Here is a 17,001-nt window from a genome sequence, read left to right on the forward strand (position 1 = left end):
TCACGAGCGACGTTTGAACGTTATTTGATCCTCTGACGTCTTAACGTACCAGCTGTATCCTACGTCAGTGTAGGGCTGCTTATTACAATGTAGGAGTCAAAATAAAACAGCCTTTTAATCCAAATATTGTGTATTTCCTAGAAAATAGTACCGGGAAAATACTGAATAGTAGACTAAAAGTCGGGTACAAACCAGGAACCGAGGTTCAATTGAAAAAAAAAAATCGTGTAATGTTTCGGTAGAATTCGGAATAAACCGGCAATGCGGAACGCAGCACTAAAAGTGCGTAAAAACTACATTACCCAGGTTCACGCTCGCAGTGAATTATGGGTAGCTAATAATGAAAAACTCTCCAGTTCCTTTTTAAATAAAGGCACTTGTATTTTTACTCCTGTTCTTGTATAATATATTAAAATTAAGAGGCACCATAGCATGTACCCATATTTTAAAGATGAATAATACAAAAGAGCTAGAAGTGGAAACCGAAAGCATTTCTGTATCATGCGGGGGAGACGAAAATGATTTATTCACAACCTTCCAAGTCTCGTTCTTTGCAATGTGCCGATTGGGGTCGTTCCCGTGGAGCGTAAGTTTACTGAATATTACTTTATACAGTGGTATGTTGCACTTCAGGGTACTAGTCCTGTTAGTATTGACGACGTTGAAGTACTGCCGGCCCTGTGTCAAACACGTGTATGTATCGAAACGTTTCTTTAAATGTCCTGTTTAAATTGTAAGCTGCCGCACGGTGGGGCTACTACAGCTGAAGTTTAACGATATAGCTTGTTGCTGTGCAGTTTGCCACAAAAAAAGTTTATTTTTCAGTTTAAACATTTCAGAACACGGTTTTATTATTGTTATTTTTTGTTTCCATCTTATATTAGAATATGTTCTAATATGTTAATGTCAACTGGAACATGAACATTGGTAATGCAATATGTGATTAAAAAAAATAATAATGTTGACGATATAGTGTCAAAATATGTGCTGCTGTGTGTGGCTTATTCTTCTTGCTGTATTTGCACAGACGGTTGTTGCTCTGTATATCCCCACTAGTACTGAACGTTTTGTGACAGGCTGCAGTTTAGACATACTGTAATCTGGTGCTCTACCTGTTTTTCTTGTGTCAGACTTTTCAGTTTCTTTCTGTTTCAGGAGTTTGAGGGGAAGCTGAAGAGTTCAGATTCATCACCAGTGCTACAGGAGATACTAAAGAAGGTACAAAGCTTTGGCAGGTCTTGTGTTGAAGGTTTGCTGGTGAAAGGTTAATACCATAGTAACACTGAAAACTTGCTTTTTTTCCCCCTTTCAGACTGTCTGCCATCCAGTTTGTAGAAGAAACCCCCCCTCTGTCAAATACAGAAGGCTGTTCCTGCAAGAAATTATAAAAAGGGTACATTTTCTCTTTTTGGTTCCCATATTGTGGCGAGGTCTGAGTATACAGACTAACAGTCTTAATCACATACATCTCTAGATTTTGGTTTCAATTAGTAACTTTTTTTTTTATTTAAATACCTGCAGCATGAAGCCACCGTGACAGAACCCATGGACGAGTTGTATGATGCCTTGGCTGAGGTTCTGGGAGCAGAGGAAGGAAAAGTTTGTCATAAAAACTACCTCCTGGTACTTTTTTATACTTTTTTTTTTTTTTTTTTTAAACATACCTGTAAAAATGATTCTGACTGCAATAGAAGTACCATAGGTACACTACAATACCAGAAGTTTGTCTTGTTGCTTTACTCCTGTAAGGTGTGTGATTTCTCTTGTTCTTCTGCAGCCCTCCGGGGACTTTGTGAGCCTGACAGAGAGCGTGGCTGTCATCTCTGAAGGGACGACAGGCCTGGTCACGTGGGAGGCAGCTCTCTGCTTGGCAGAATGGGCATTGGAGCTCCCACAAGTCTTCAAAGACAGGTGGGTTCTGGGGTCTTCTTTTAGGGGTTGTTGGCACATGCCTTCTAAATGGAGATGATGAGCGTCCTCTACCTGTGTGTGTGTGTGTGTGTGTGTGTGATATAATATATAATAGATGGGCTTCAGTGAGTTACAGGAAAATAATTCCCATCTAGGGTTTCTGTGACCATCATAAATTACGAGACCCTCCCTTCAAAATATCATTTACTGTTGCTACTTCAATTTCTATTTCACTTAATTTTCTGTTTAATATGTTTCTTTGCTGAATATGTATTGCATTTCCTGAATATATGTTCCACTGTTTCTTGTTTCCCACAATTCCTACATAACCCATTCTCATGGCTCCCAATCCTGTATAAAGGATGATTTTAATGCTGTACGTCCTAACCTTAGTCTGTTAATATTAGTTTCTGGTTCTGGGGTCCAAGGCACTTACTGAGAGTGTAACAGAGGGGTGTCTAATCACGGTCCAGGAGGGCTATTCCACTCCAGGTTTAACATGTAAAATGAGACAATTCACCATTTCGGAGTCTGGATGGAGGTTTAATTGATTCCATTAAACAATTTAGAACAGGGTTGGAACAAAGACCAGGAGTGGAAGGGCCAACTTTTAGCTATAAGGTTCAGTTTAGATCAGGGGTGGCCAAAGTTGGACCTTCCAGTCCTGGTCTTTGTTTGAAACCTGTTATAAATTGCTTAATTGAACCAATTCAAACCTCCTTCCAAACCCTAGTCATTAATTATCTAATTTTACCTATTAAACTTGGACACTCTGGTTTAGAATGTACATTAGAGGGACTGTTGTAAGATGGGGTCATTTGAATAAACTTCACTTGTGTGTGAACAGGTGTAAAAATCTACTGGATATACATCAACAATACACCCCTTTCCTAAATATACTTTTTGAAGCAGGAAAAGCTCAATGGATGCGAATGTGGGGAAGGGTTTGTGTGGAGCAGGCTAGCTTAAGTACTGCATTTAAAAGCTCTTGCTTCCCTTCATTCCCTAAAAGCATCATTAAATTAAAAAAAAAAAACTGTGACAAGGTCTGATTGGAATTTTCATTTTATGTTTTGCTTACAGAAGTACAAGCAAGAGGATTCCTACTTGCAGCTCACATATTGACAAGCAGGTTTCGCTACCTTTTGGGGCATGCAAGGGCTAAACTATAGTTCTTAGTGGTCATACTCTTTGTTGAGGGATTTTCAACAAAGATGCTGCACATCTGATCAGTTTTGTTTTGCGTGGAAGATACCATCCCATGCTGTTGCCTAATTTGTTGTTTATATGCCCTGGCCAGGTCAGTGCTGGAGCTGGGCAGTGGAGTGGGGCTGACTGGCATCGCTTTGTGTAAATCCTGTAGCCCCAAGAGGTACACATTCAGCGACTGCCACCCCACCGTGCTTCAGCAGCTGCAGAGGAACGTGGAGCTCAATGGCCTGGCTCTAAGGGGGAGCTCAGTGGCTGACTCGAGCTTAGCCGATGTGGGGGTGGCAGTGGAGGGACTGGACTGGGCAGCTGTGTCTGAAGAGCAGCTTCAGGATCTTCAGGCTGACGTTGTGATAGCCTCAGGTAGAGCACACAACTACGGCATAAACGCGGGCAGCACACGGGTGCTCGAGTCCATTTGTCTGTCTGTTGGTGCATGTACATTGTCTATTTCTGTTGCTAATCCGTGTTTAGTGTAAGGATGTCAATGTACAATATAATGCAAGCTGCAAAATAAGATAAAATAATACTGTTTTGTTAAAGTAATTGCATTTATTGCATGTTACGACCGTATTTATCATGCAAGCAAGCTTTCATCTTCACAGTATTAAATTGTTTTATCTATGTCTTCTCGTCTACACATTATAGTCTACGTGTGCCTGATTTATGGATTAAAGACATATACACGCCAGCAATTAAATAATCTACAATTAACCTTTTCAGATACATAATGTGTTATTAGAACTTCATTCTGTCTTGCTACTTGGTTTTGGATTTCTCATACAGATGTGGTTTATGATCCAGAGATTGTCTGCTGTCTAGTGGGGCTGCTTTCAAAACTTTTATCCTGCACAGTCAAGGACAGCATCCCTGAAGTTTACATTTCTTCGACAATCCGCAACCCAGAGACGTACAGCCTCTTCAAGACGGAACTCGGTAAATACTCCACATGCTTGCAGATTCCTTAGGATTACAAAGCCACCCTGCACCCTGTGATATCATTTAAGATTGCAGACTGCTTGACATCTGTTGTGGATATTTTTTAACAGCTGTGAATTATCCTTGACAGTTAGCATTAAATAAGTAGTGATGTATGGCAGACAGTCTAACATTGCTGCAGACAGTTTATTTTGTTTAAAAAGCTGGGACAATTCGGATGCTGTAGCGGTGCCTCTGTGATTAAATGGAGATGTTGACAGGTTTTGAGCTCAGTAGGTCACCGCAAGACTGGTTGTCATTCAATCCCATTTACCACAGAGCCCTGCAGTGAATTAGTAAACATTCCTGAGCCAACAGTGTTTGGCACTGCGATTATACTCCACAAACAGTCAACCGTGGTGTCTGTGTAATTTTAGTGGTTACAATTAAAATTAAACTACAGTTAAATTTTCAACACATACTTTTATCATTTTGGTCTAATTGTTCTTTTTTTACAGGTAAAATTGGGATCAGACAGCAAGCCATTCCAGGTCCTACAAAACAGGTGTTCCCCTATAACAGAGCCTCGAAAATAGAAATTATGAAATTGTATTTATGAAATAAAAAAATCTTTGTTGCAAATGTGTCCTAAATTAATATGTATCATTTGTTTCCACAATGGCCTGCATCTACGGAGTAACAGGGAGAGCTTTGACTGTTGTTTCACCATTACATGAATGCACATTGTAGCCTCGGTCAGGTCATCTAGCAATCTGTATTAACAGAAGACTTCCAGAACTGCTAAAGCATGTCACACTGGTCCTGTTAGTGGTGCTGTTATACCTCCCAGCTTCAACATGGCTAAAGTCCCGCAGACCTAGTCTGAAAGGCTATTGATACGGAAACTATTATCCGAATATAATTGTGAACATCATTGGAAATGCTCTGTTCCAGTATAATATTACTCTGCTTGTAACATGAAGTTCAGCATACTTTCATTCTGTGCCATACTCCTTTTAAACATTCAATTAACCACATAATCTGATGCTCCCAGGATCACAGATTAGGCAGAATCGAGATACAACTTTGTAAGTTTTGTATACAGCATGGTTCGTTGGTCTGAAGTAGAGAATAATAGGAAGTAATAAAGTAGCTGTTACTGAGTGTGGGTAAGGCAGGGCTGTTTAAACTGAGATGCCTGTATGTACACACTGCAATCAGCTCCAGCAGCTGGTTTTCTCACGTTTGGGTGCCTGGGGCCCCTTTCAGTGTTGCTGCAGTGTTAGCCATCAGAACAGGAAGAACAGTCTAATCCCACTGAAGTTGTCCAGACTCCCTGAGGTTCCTGCTGAAGGTGCTCTGCTTGCAGTAAATGCTGGGAAAGTCAGTGTCTGGAGGTGCAAAACAAAGGAGGATCTTGGTTGCAGCCTATATAAGCTCTGAACCCAGCATATATAACTGAGTCAAAAAAGTCTAGTTCGACATGTAAGTTATGTTGAGGGTTATCCAAGTACAAGTGGAGTCCAAGATCAAACGCCAAATAAAACAATGAGGACCTTGAACTAGGATCATCAATTATATACCTTTAACTGCTCAGCCAGTTCCTGTGAGTCCATAAATATCAGTCCATTCACTTCCTCCTTCACAAGTTCATGTAAACTGAGAAAAGAGAGGTTTATGTTTCATGCAACCAAGCTGTGCATTTCTTTCGTCAGAAGCGCCCTGGTGTCTTGATCCCACCCACCACACTATATGTATGTAGGAATATACTTGCTCATGTCATGTTATCCATTTATATGCTTATCAATAATCTGTCCTGCCCCTGACTGACATACGATCTAAAAGGAAATCATGATGTTTGCTCAGTGAAAGTGGAATGCCAAAGGTCCTTCATGCTCACCGTTGGAAATGTATAGCACAGACAGGGAGACAGCAGCCAAACATGTCCACCACCTTCATAGGCAGGTCAAGGCCACTGGACGACTTGTAGAGGCACACCCCAAGGTCAGCAGATCCTGCAGATATGACCAAAACCAAACCGTGAGACGACGACTCTTTCATGAATAGAAATATGCAAACCCCTTTTTATATATTGAAGGATTTACTTAGTAAGACTGGATAATCTGCTTCCAACCATGGTGTGCAAATCTACATGTTTGAAATGCATTTTTATCAATCAGTGTTTTGTAGTATTCTTTCAGAGGACCTTTGCCTAAAAATACAAACCAAAACCAGCATTTGAAAAACAAGTGTTTTTAAATTCCCATGTCTGTGCTGGCTTGTGTTGTACACATGACGATGGTGTGGTGCTCGACACCTATTCATGTTGGTTGTGGAAAGGCTAGGGCAGGATGTCAGATGCAAGGATGGAGATTTGTTATAATTATGACACAGACCAATGAAGGCAACGTGGCTCCATCATTAATGAATGGTTCATAATCTGTTTAAAAAATAAATAAATACAGAACAATCTGTTAAAGGTGAACTGCATCCCAGACTTGAATATCTGTTTTTAGAACTGACCATTTTGAAAGATTTAAAGACATGCCTGTTCCTACTTTCTAGAGCCTTCAGAAGAATGGAAAAGTCTTCATCCAGAGCTACAGCGTCGGAGGACAACGCAACTCTGGGCAGTTTCACAGGCAAGCCTGCAGGCGCCCGGCCAGTCCTCAGGGGTCGCTGGTGCGCTGCGAGCGAAAACTTAGTTTGGAAACTTAGTTGCAATGCTGATAGTGTGACAAAGTTGAGATACATGTTAAATAAAGCTCAATGAGAACTTGTCGAGTACCCACAGCCACACTCAATATTTTAAACAAACAATATCTATATACAGAGTTTAAAATTTACCAAGAAAGCCAACTAATGTTATGCTATATCCGTGCTTGCTGAAGGACGCAGAATGGTACTGCATTCTGGGGCTGCGTCCGATGTCTCCCAGAACCAGCACGCATACATTGAGACTGCACGCGTTAGATGCCTGGGTTACCAAACGCGTGCTCTCAGGTAACTTTATATACGGTAAAGTTCATCATGCTATCTTTGCGTGTTTACGTAAAGCAGGATGGCATAATATCGAATCCTTATGTGTTAATCATAGTTTATCACTATTACTTATGTAACAGTGTTAAACTGTAGAACACAAACTAAAAGCACATCAAGTTAAACAGTAGAGTTATAACGACGCTTCTGTTATAACTGAACATGCAGGGAGCAGTACACTTAATAGTTTTTTTTTACGCGACGCTGTTTTTGTTGCTTGCATATTAAATATTAATACATCATTTACAATCTGCACTGTCCATCTTTACCCTCATCACCTGTTGTAGTTTTGTTTTGTTTAGTATAGTATTAGTAATACAGCGAGTTACTCAATTTCCACCTAAAGCATTGGAAATGTTTTTCAATTTATCCCTGTAAGTTTGGAAGATCTGTACATAATAGTATGTATTTCAATATTGCATTAAAAAATCCCTGTTAATGTAAGAGGCGTGAGACACCTTTTTGAAAATCGTGTTGCTCTTTTTACATGTGTGCATTAGTCGCACAGCAAAGGTCTTAAAATCTTTGAATGGTTGCATTAAGTGTTATACAGTAATTAATGCAAACAATCATAGGAGACTAGTAGTTATAAAACTAAAGATTTAAAAACTGAAAAAAACCCATCCAGACCAGTCAGATCAAATCGAGGTATGACACAGGCCCGGTTTTTTTGGGATGGAACCGCATGACAGTCTCGCGTTTTGATTGGTCCATCTCTGTCACATGAATATGTCGTCACACGAGTGGAAAAGCGTGCAGGCATTTTTAACATTGTGATCAGAGAGAAAGAGTGAGAGAGATCTGCTTTCCACAACCTTACCATTCAAATAAAATTTGGTATTACGCTGTACTGATATAACAAACTATGGGTGATTACTTTATATGAATTATCATGTTATGCACAAATGTAAGAATTGGCTTTCTGTGGTGGTGTACTTTTTTCTTTCAAGTAGCATATATCTATAATCGTTTTTGCGATATATTTTAATATAAAATGTATACACTATTGCAGTTTTGTTACAGGATACATTAGTTTATCTCTAATGTAATCACAGTTTTATATATAGACTGCCCCTGTTTTCATTTACGTCCCAAATTCTGGGCCGCTTTGCTTTTCAGACAATGTCCCAAATTCTGGGCCGATTTGGTTTGCAGATAATGTCCCAAATTCTGGGCCGCTTTGGTTTTTAGATAACGTCCCAAATTCTGGGCCGCTTTGGTTTTAGATAGTGTCCCAAATTCTGGGCCGCTTTGCATTTTCGAATTCAGCCCAGTTTTGGGGACTCAGCTGACAGCCGAGTTTCTAAGTCATCCATGCAGTTTACCATAAACTGGATCGTGAATTCATTTGAGAGTAACCCTTAGTACATGAATCAAAGTTAATGTATTTTTTACTCTCCCCAGAAATCTTTTTTTTTTTTTTTTATGAAAATACAAATAAAATGTATTTCTTATTACATGTAGAAACTACATTGCACTGAAATAGATACGTGAAAATTAATTAAAGCAGTCGTTTTCCTTTATTAAAGACTACTTTATTAAAGACTAATAGTGAAAATAAATGATTGTAGTAATTTTTCTTTTACTCTACCCTTCCCAGTCTTTTACCCGCCCCTCTTTTGCGCAAAACCTGCACTCAAATTCCTCTCCACACACGTGTACCACCATGCAACCCCGGCACGCACACACCCACCATTCAACCCCTGCAAGCACACACCACCATGCAACCCCTACATGCACACACCACCATGCAAGCCCTATATGCACAGACCACCATGCAACCCCTGCACGCACACACCACCATGCAACCCCATAGCAATTCTTTGCAAAATATATTTTCGGGTATTCAGCCCCATTCATGTCTATGGCAGTGTTAAAAAACACTTTTTCAGTCATATCTCTCGAACCAGAGCACGCAGAACCACCATTCAAAGTGATATAGACTCAGGGGAGCACCCCAAACCACCCCCTAAAACAGTGTGGTGGTTCACCCAAAAACTCATGTCATGAAGAAAAAATTCACTTTGCCAAGCCGTCCTGGCATCTGAACCATGAAAATGGTGACTCCTTGTGTGGGGCCCCATGGGGCCCTGCCACAAAAATAAAATCAAGTTCCTAACCCCCACAGAACCCGAGATACGCCCTGTCAAAAATGTCCAAAAACTACCCTTTTCGAGGTCATATCTCCATGACCCTGGGGCCTAGAAACCGGGTTGAACTTCCTAGGGTCATGTCTGGGGGCCCTCTTTCACAGGGAGCCACCCGTTTTCAAATGCTACATTTTCAACAAATTTACACATTTTCAGCATGATGGCATGTCAAGGTTGCATTTCCAAAAGCTTTTGAGCTCCAGGTTGGAAAAAAAAGTCTAAACTGGTGTCCTTTCTAGCTGGGGACACGTCACTTGGAGGGATCGACAGGGGCCCCGAGGTGGACCTCTGTACCGATTTTCAAGTCTCGGGGACCCCCGGAACCCAAGATATAACACCCTGAAAAATGTCTATGGGAAATCCCATTATAAAACCCCTTTGGGGCAACGCCCACCATCTGGCGGTGGGGTGGCGTATGAACCCATGGCCAATGTCTTTCTTTAGCTAAGACTCTTGTGCACGCAAAGAGTGCCCTTCTGAGTTCGTTGGCCCAGGGGTCGTGGAGATACGGGTACGATAAGAGACCACCCCCTTCCCTATGGCAAATCCCATTATAAAAACACCATTGGGGTAAGGCTCGGCCAATGGCGGTCGTGGGTCATACGAACTCGAAGGAACCCATTTTCTTTAGCTAAGACTGTTGTGCATCTAAAGAGAGTACTAGCGAGTTTATTGGCCAAGGATTTGTGGACTCATGGGGTACGACAGGAGGACCCCCTCGCCCCGACTGCGATTTCCTATAGCAAAATACATACAAAAAATGTCCATTATATATAAGACCTGAAATGTTCTCATTTTGTAGTGTATTTATTCAACAGAAGCACCAATTTAAGTCCATTCCAAGTGTTTTGTGATCACAGTATCAGCTTGAGTGTATCGGAGCATAGTTTTGCACCAAAAGCGAGCAGAGGTGAAAAAAAGCACTATATACCCTATTCTTTAAAATATCACTTTGCAATGCAAATTTGAGGAACGCAACCACTTAGCAACTTGCAAATTGGTACTGCAATTTAAAGGCCTGTAGTGTTAGACTGGTAGTCCCTAACTGATTCAAGTGTTTTTGGAATGATTCCTGCAAAGACTGATTTATAAGAAAAAAGAGAAATTGACAAACAGCATTTTGCTTTATATGCAGAAATGGGCAACTACAAGAGGGTGTCAAACAAGCTGTGAATGTCCTAGGAGGCTACTGAGTACCTCTGGGTATGAATCCAGATGCTCGCAGTACCTGTTCTTAGATGTCCGAAACCACTGTATCGCTGTATAACTGTATACCCTATAAATATCACTTTTTATTGTGTATTTGAGGAACACAACCAATTACAAACTTCATTTGAATTGCTATGCTATCAGAATATCAGTGTATAACTTTGCTGGGTATTGCAGTGTATGCTGGGTATCAAAAGGCCTTCACTTTTACAAAAGGCTGTCAAAATTTAAAAAAGGCCGTCAAAGTTACAAAAATATAGGTGTGCTCCTAACCCAATACTTGTCTTTTTAATTCTGTGCATCCAAATACTTGTAGTTAAAAGTTTTAAGAATTAAGCCTACTGTTTGTTGTTCTGTCCTAAACCAGCAGTTTGTCACCCAAATTTATTAAACAAACGGGGAGGGGGTCATCAGATTATTCTCCATTTTATTGTAACTGAGGTACCGTTCAGTTGAGCGAAAATTGTAAAGGGGTACTCGAGCTGAAACCTCCAGATAGAAGGTGTACAGTTCTAAAAAAAAGGTTGAAAACCCCTGACCTACAGTATAAACTATCAGGAATAGATAAGGGAAATGTTGACTAATACAATACAATAGGATTTATCTGAAGTTGTTGAAGGGCACTGGTCTCTTAAACCCAGAAGTTCTGATAAACCCCTACGCCTCACTATATATTGATGGACATTACATAAGCAAATGAGATGTCTTTTTTTTTGGTATACCATGTTCCTAAATGTTTTCTGGGGAGAGTAAAAAATACATTAACTTTGATTCATATACTAAGGGTTACTCTCAAATGAATTCACGATCCAGTTTACGGTAAACTGTGCATGGATGACTTAGAAGCTCGACTGTCCGCCGAGTCCCCAAAACTGGGCTGAATTCGAAAATGCAAAGCGGCCCAGAATTTGGGACGTTATCTAAAAACCAAAGCGGCCCAGAATTTGGGACGTTATCTAAAAACCAAAGCGGCCCAGAAATTGGGACGTTATCTGCAAACCAAATCGGCCCAGAATTTGGGACATTATCTGAAAAGCAAAGCAGCCTAGAATTTGCGACGTAAATGAAAACAGTGGCAGTCTATATGTAAAACTGTGATTACATCAGAGATAAACTAATGTATCCTCTAACAAAACTGCAATTGTGTATACATTTTATATCAAAATATATCGCAAAAACGATTATAGATATATGCTACTTGAAAGAAAAAAGTACACCACCACAGAAAGCCAATTCTTACATTCGTGCATAACATGATAATTCATATAAAGTAATTACCCATAGCTTGTTATATCAGTACAGCGTAAAACCACATTATATTTTAATGGAAAGGTTGTGGAAAATAGATCTCTCTCACTCTCTGATCACAATGTTAAAAATGCCTGCACGCTTTTCCACTGACAAATTCATGTGACAGACATGGACCAATCAAAACGCGAGACTGTTATGCGGTTCCATCCCAAAAACCATCATACCTCACCAAATCGGTACCCACCACGTCTCAAAAAAACACGTGACAGATCCTGCTTCAACCTGGCGTGCAGCGTGCAGTTGCAGCAGCTGTTCATCATCGACGAGCTACAGAACACATCTGCTTCACAGATTCAAGCTAGGAAAGTTACCATGAGCTCGCGCCTTGCTGCCGTGATTGCTTTACTTTTAGCCTCAGTTGATGCCACACACCAAGAAGTACTCGGCGAAGTGTTACTCGCGTTGGAAAAGGCTGCCGTCTTCTTTGAAAATGAGTTTAGACACATTAATCTGGACGGGGTCATGGGATTTCAAATTTTGAATGGTAAGTAACATCTGGCGTTTAAACCTAATGTTGAATATACATGCCATGTGTGAATGCATTAAAGTGTTTTGTCAAATAAATAAATAAACAAATACGGTAGTGTGGGGCATTCACTAGAAATCTACACTGAAAATGAAATGTTTCCCTACATAATAATTTTTCTCCATCATTTTTTTGTTCTAAAGGTAACATTTATGTGACTGGTTTCACAGACCCTGATTAGCACTAAACCTGAACTACCTAATGTTAGGCAAGTTAGACCAATATAAGCGTTAGCGCTCTGTGAAACTAGCCGATGATGTTGTCTGATGTAAAAGATGGAAACGATCATAATTCGTTTTTCGTTATAGTTATGTATTTAACGATTGCACAACTATGTATATTAGTAATGCCATTCTTGCCTTTGAATATATTTCTAAGTTGTGGCAATATTTCACGGGGTTGCCAAATACTGTATGAAGCATCAGGTTGTTTATAGAACCTAAATAAAATAAGAGGCGAAGAAAAAAAGATGAGTAACTGACTGAGTTATGTGTATTGATCCTGTACTGGAACATAAAAGCTTTGCACTTACTTATAGTCATTTGCAAGAGTTGGAATCAGATTCTGAAACCCATCTCTTTCATGTGTACACCTTCCTTTTGCTATTTGACTGAAATGAACTCACCAGTCTACTCTATAAAACATTATCTTCAGCTAGCAGAAACAGCATTTGCACTGACACAGACAGATTTACCACTAATAGGTTTGAAATCTCTTAAGTAATTACTTTTTTTTTCAAAACTGGTATTTCATGACTGCTACCATAATCTGTCCTAATGTTATGTATTAAGATGAATACTTTCATTCAGTGCTGCTCCCCTATGCAACAAATATGTTTGTTTAAAATTCACTAGATGTGATCGAAAAATGACAAACTGTTTTAGAGCAGGTGCAGTGACTTTTTATTGTGTTGATTAACAATTGACATCACGAAGATGCTGCAAATTGATCTGTCGATCTTGGGCAGGTGTTGTGACTCTTGGCCTCCCAGTTCGTGGCCTGTCATTGACAGAGTGTGTCTGGTTATACCGTCTCGCCAGGTTTGAAATTGCTGGCTGTGAGCACCCAAGATGGCGAGCCATAGTACGCTGCCCTAGTCCAGCCTGCAACATGCCAATTGCACAAAGGCACTGCTGTCTTGACAGACGTGGCATATATATATATATATATATATATATATATATATATATATATATATATATATATATATTACTGTGATTATCTTTATTGCTTTTATTCAAGCTTGCAATTCAACAGCTGAAATCACTCCATATCTAGTGTCAAATCAACTGTCTCACTTATTAGGTGATCAAGTGCATATGCTTCAGTCATAGTCACTCAAATGTGTGATGGTCAGGGATGAATGATCGAGTGATTAAAAAGAAACCAAAAACATTTCGGAAGTGCCCATCATCAATTTTTCGAAAATTAATGTGTTATAATACTGATAACTTTCTTTTGATGCTCTGTTTATGTACATATATATAATAATAAATGGTATAAACCAAAATCCTAAAGCACATATTTGTCTTCACAGTGGAGGTGGAGGAAGCTTTGAGAAGATGGCCCCACACAGACCCTTGGAACACACCTCAGCTCTCCAGAGTGAAGAGGCTGGTGAAAAGGCTGAATTCTGTCATTGCCCAAGCAGCCCTTACACTCCAGGAGAGTGATCCTACATATTATAGAGGTAAAAGTGCATAAGCTTCAGAAATGCCTCAAAATAGTGCATTATGATGATACCGTATTTGAAAAAAGATCCATGTTAACTGTGTAGTTGAACAAGCTGTTGATTTTATTAATTACATTTTTACCTTATATTTGAACTGGGGAGGTATAGCAGTTATCGATCAATCATGACCATTCATACATCATTATTAACATTGCTCAACTAAATTCAGATATTGTGTTTTCTTTCCATATTAAGAAGGCACAGTAATCTCCAGTAGTATTCCTAAGTGGAGTCGGGACAAATAGCTGTGAGTTAGTGTTTTGAATCAAACAGGTTTCGAGGATTTAAATGCATGACTGCTTCATGATATGCCTACTTTCTTTTTATTTCAGAATTTGAACCCATTTTGGGAGCTGACTTTTGGACAGTTCCTCACATGTGGAATACATCAAACCCAGCTCTCGTCTACCCGGCATTCAGAGAAGTGGAGTGCTTTGACGAGAAACTGAGTGACAGGTGTATGACCCTTCTGCTGGGAACATGGTATGATGCCTTTTCAGACTCAAGAGATCAAGAAGTTCTTAGATGAAAGCACTGCATCATCAAAGTGGTGCAGAGGGAATGAGGCCAGAATTTCATGAGATGCCTTTAATTGAATTATGGGACTTGGATTCTTGCAAAAATGTGGATACATTCGGTGAAAGAAATGTAAAATTGTAACATAAAATATTTACAAATACAATATTAAAGGGTAAGGTTTTTAAGCAATCCATATACAAAGTCTTTATGTTTCCACGCACAAGGAAAAATTAGATATACCAAAAAACTCCAACACAAAACTTTTCTGCTGTATTTTTTTCTTTTGAAGGAAAGACAACGGGACTCCATGCATTGTCACTAATTCCTGCAGGAACAGTATGACGAGGTTCGGATGCCCTGATTACTCCCTGTCTCATCAGCTGTTGTACTTCCTGTTCGGAGCAATGGTAAGATCATTAAGAATACCCAGGAGTCCATGTGTTAGCGTGTGGGTTCACTTTGTTCTAGTTTGTATTCACAGGTACTCATTACTCTCTATTACTGTTATTCTATTTTCCCTTGATGGATTTTGCATGAGAGAAAGATTTCTTATATTATGAAAGCATCATTCACGTAATGCCAGTTTATTTCAGATTGGCTCTCTTGGGTTTTCAGCAAGGGTGTTATAACATACTGCAAGGGGAGCGCAGGGAGAGCCGAGCCAACCTGACAGACCGCGACTACAAGACGATTTTCTGCTCTAACATGATGAAGCGCAACGTTGAGTTTGAAAAGAATGGTTTCCCAATCCAGACACGGGACATTTTTATGGAGAACAGTGAGTGTTTCCTCTTGATCCATACAATGGTAAAATGCTGGGTTTCAGTCTAGTAAAAGAGCATTAATAATAAATCAGTACTATTGGTCCGTTTCCATTGAAATACATACATGTGATTTGCACTGGTGCTCTTTCCTGTGGGAAAAAAAAGAGTTAATTGATGATTAAACACTAAACAAATATGCCCCAATGTGTATAGTTGCATTGAACTAGTAACACTAGCAGGCTGCTGTACTGAACCTAAATGGTCTGTGCTGTTTTTACAGTAATGCTATGTGGAATGGCAGGCTTCTCTGATTTCTATAAACCCAGCTGGCTGAGGCACATCCTGACATGGCAAGACTCTGATGTCGGTTGTTTTGGGAAAGATGGTAAGTGATACAGCAAAACAAAAATGTACCATACAGTTAAAATAATCATAACTAATCCAGGTGGTAAAATTACACTGAGAGAAAGAAATTACATTTGACCTATTAGCCTGAATTGTGAAAGTTTTGTGCTGTTTAGGTGACCTGTTTGGCAAAGAGAGTTAATTGGGTGTTCCAGCATTGCTCATTATCTTTACAGAGGAGGAGGAAAGCTCACATAGACTGGAGAGAAACCTACTTGAGACCACAGATCTTCACAAAAGAGTGAAGAGAAGAGAAAAAACATTAAAGGGTATACTTACAAAAATGTACTTTGATGACAGGAGGCTCTAATGCACTTCATTATTGCAATTTAAACTGATTAGCAATTTGATTTGATTTCTTATATTGTATCTGTTTTTTGTTTTACATTTTTACGGCTGTTGGATGTTTGATTGGTGAACCTTGTTTAAAACATATATTAGTATTGAAACTAAAGTGCCCAGCCTTTGTTTCTGTCCTGTCATGTTCCTGTCTGAAGCGTTACCTATCAGTCTGTTTTCACAGATGGATGTTCCAGCCACATGACTGCAGTTGCAGTGAGTACATTGGGAGGGTACATGAACTTCTACCAAACGGAGCAGGACACTACTAAAAGACCACTGACTTAACCACACAGTACATGAAACTCATCTGTAAGATTCTTCCTTGAGTCACTACCCACGTGTCAGCTCTAAAAATTAAGTAACCACTGAAAAGAGAAATATGCTTGCTGATCCTGTATTAATCCATAAAGATAAAATAATATGTAGCCCAGTAATCAACAATGACATTTTGTATGAAAAATGTAACATTAAAAAAGTGTTGTTTGAAATAGAATGTAGGATCAGGAATATTTATTACCACTAAAACTCCCCTAGCTCCCAGTTATCTACTAGGGTGTTGTTATATGAACTGCTCCCACGAGGTGAGCTTTTTTAAGCCATTAATCGCTTCAGGGCTTGAATATTGTCGTAGAAATGTAACTGCCTTATTAATGTTTTACAGTGTTTATCAAGTGCATTATTGCACTGTTTTTAGGTTACACTGGATAAGTCTATGCTAAAAAACCCTGTTGTATCTGTTTTTTTGTAACACAAACTTAGTGGCTGTTATTTATTAAAGATTTTGTCAGATAAAATGGCTTTTGGATGTAGAAAATAAAATATTGCTTTGAGAGTTAAATAAATCCATTTGAGCAGCTGTGAGATACAGTATGGTTTATTGCTAGAAAAATAAATTGAGCATTTTCAGAGTATATTCAGGTTCTGCAGAACAAATACAGTAATTGAAAAGTGTGCATTAAGAAATAA

At 39.4% G+C, this 17,001-nt stretch overlaps 2 protein-coding genes and 1 pseudogene across 4 annotated transcripts; 2 read left to right on the forward strand and 1 right to left on the reverse strand.

Moving 5' to 3' along the window:
* Nucleotides 1-49: 49 nt before the first annotated feature.
* On the forward strand, nt 50-4,680 carry LOC117418136 (protein-lysine N-methyltransferase EEF2KMT). Its single transcript, XM_034030754.3, has 8 exons — nt 50-586; nt 1,156-1,218; nt 1,313-1,393; nt 1,522-1,623; nt 1,778-1,911; nt 3,212-3,483; nt 3,907-4,056; nt 4,557-4,680. The coding sequence occupies exons 1-8, from the start codon at nt 452-454 to the stop codon at nt 4,655-4,657; spliced, it is 1,038 nt and encodes a 345-aa protein (XP_033886645.2). The 5' UTR covers nt 50-451; the 3' UTR covers nt 4,658-4,680.
* Nucleotides 4,681-5,573: 893 nt separating this feature from the next.
* On the reverse strand, nt 5,574-7,340 carry LOC117418340 (chitobiosyldiphosphodolichol beta-mannosyltransferase-like; annotated as a pseudogene).
* A 4,582-nt stretch (nt 7,341-11,922) lies between these two features.
* On the forward strand, nt 11,923-17,001 carry LOC117418496 (UPF0764 protein C16orf89 homolog). 3 transcript variants are annotated; one of them, XM_034031622.3, is made up of 8 exons: nt 11,923-12,231; nt 13,811-13,963; nt 14,338-14,488; nt 14,814-14,931; nt 15,140-15,302; nt 15,569-15,673; nt 15,849-15,962; nt 16,217-17,001. In XM_034031622.3, exons 1-8 carry the CDS (start codon nt 12,060-12,062, stop codon nt 16,318-16,320), a joined length of 1,080 nt encoding a protein of 359 aa, XP_033887513.3. In that variant the 5' UTR covers nt 11,923-12,059; the 3' UTR covers nt 16,321-17,001. The 3 variants fall into 3 exon arrangements, with proteins under 3 accessions (XP_033887513.3, XP_033887516.3, XP_058891585.1); XM_034031625.3 differs by having other exon boundaries at nt 15,870-15,962; XM_059035602.1 differs by lacking the exon at nt 16,217-17,001 and having other exon boundaries at nt 15,810-15,933.

This window comes from Acipenser ruthenus, chromosome 13, assembly GCF_902713425.1.
Source record: "Acipenser ruthenus chromosome 13, fAciRut3.2 maternal haplotype, whole genome shotgun sequence".
NCBI lineage: Eukaryota > Metazoa > Chordata > Actinopteri > Acipenseriformes > Acipenseridae > Acipenser > Acipenser ruthenus.

What these genes read in the sequence shown, in the direction of transcription:
- LOC117418136 (XM_034030754.3), top strand. Translation starts at nt 452, where the DNA reads ATGAATAATACAAAAGAGCTAGAAGTGGAAACCGAAAGCATTTCTGTA. An exon ending in TACAGGAGATACTAAAGAAG is followed by an intron (nt 1,219 to 1,312) that starts GTACAAAGCTTT and finishes TCCCCCTTTCAG; the next exon opens with ACTGTCTGCCATCCAGTTTG. An exon ending in TGCAAGAAATTATAAAAAGG is followed by an intron (nt 1,394 to 1,521) that starts GTACATTTTCTC and finishes AAATACCTGCAG; the next exon opens with CATGAAGCCACCGTGACAGA.
- LOC117418496 (XM_034031622.3), top strand. Translation starts at nt 12,060, where the DNA reads ATGAGCTCGCGCCTTGCTGCCGTGATTGCTTTACTTTTAGCCTCAGTT. An exon ending in GGGATTTCAAATTTTGAATG is followed by an intron (nt 12,232 to 13,810) that starts GTAAGTAACATC and finishes TTGTCTTCACAG; the next exon opens with TGGAGGTGGAGGAAGCTTTG. An exon ending in CGGTTGTTTTGGGAAAGATG is followed by an intron (nt 15,674 to 15,848) that starts GTAAGTGATACA and finishes TGGGTGTTCCAG; the next exon opens with CATTGCTCATTATCTTTACA.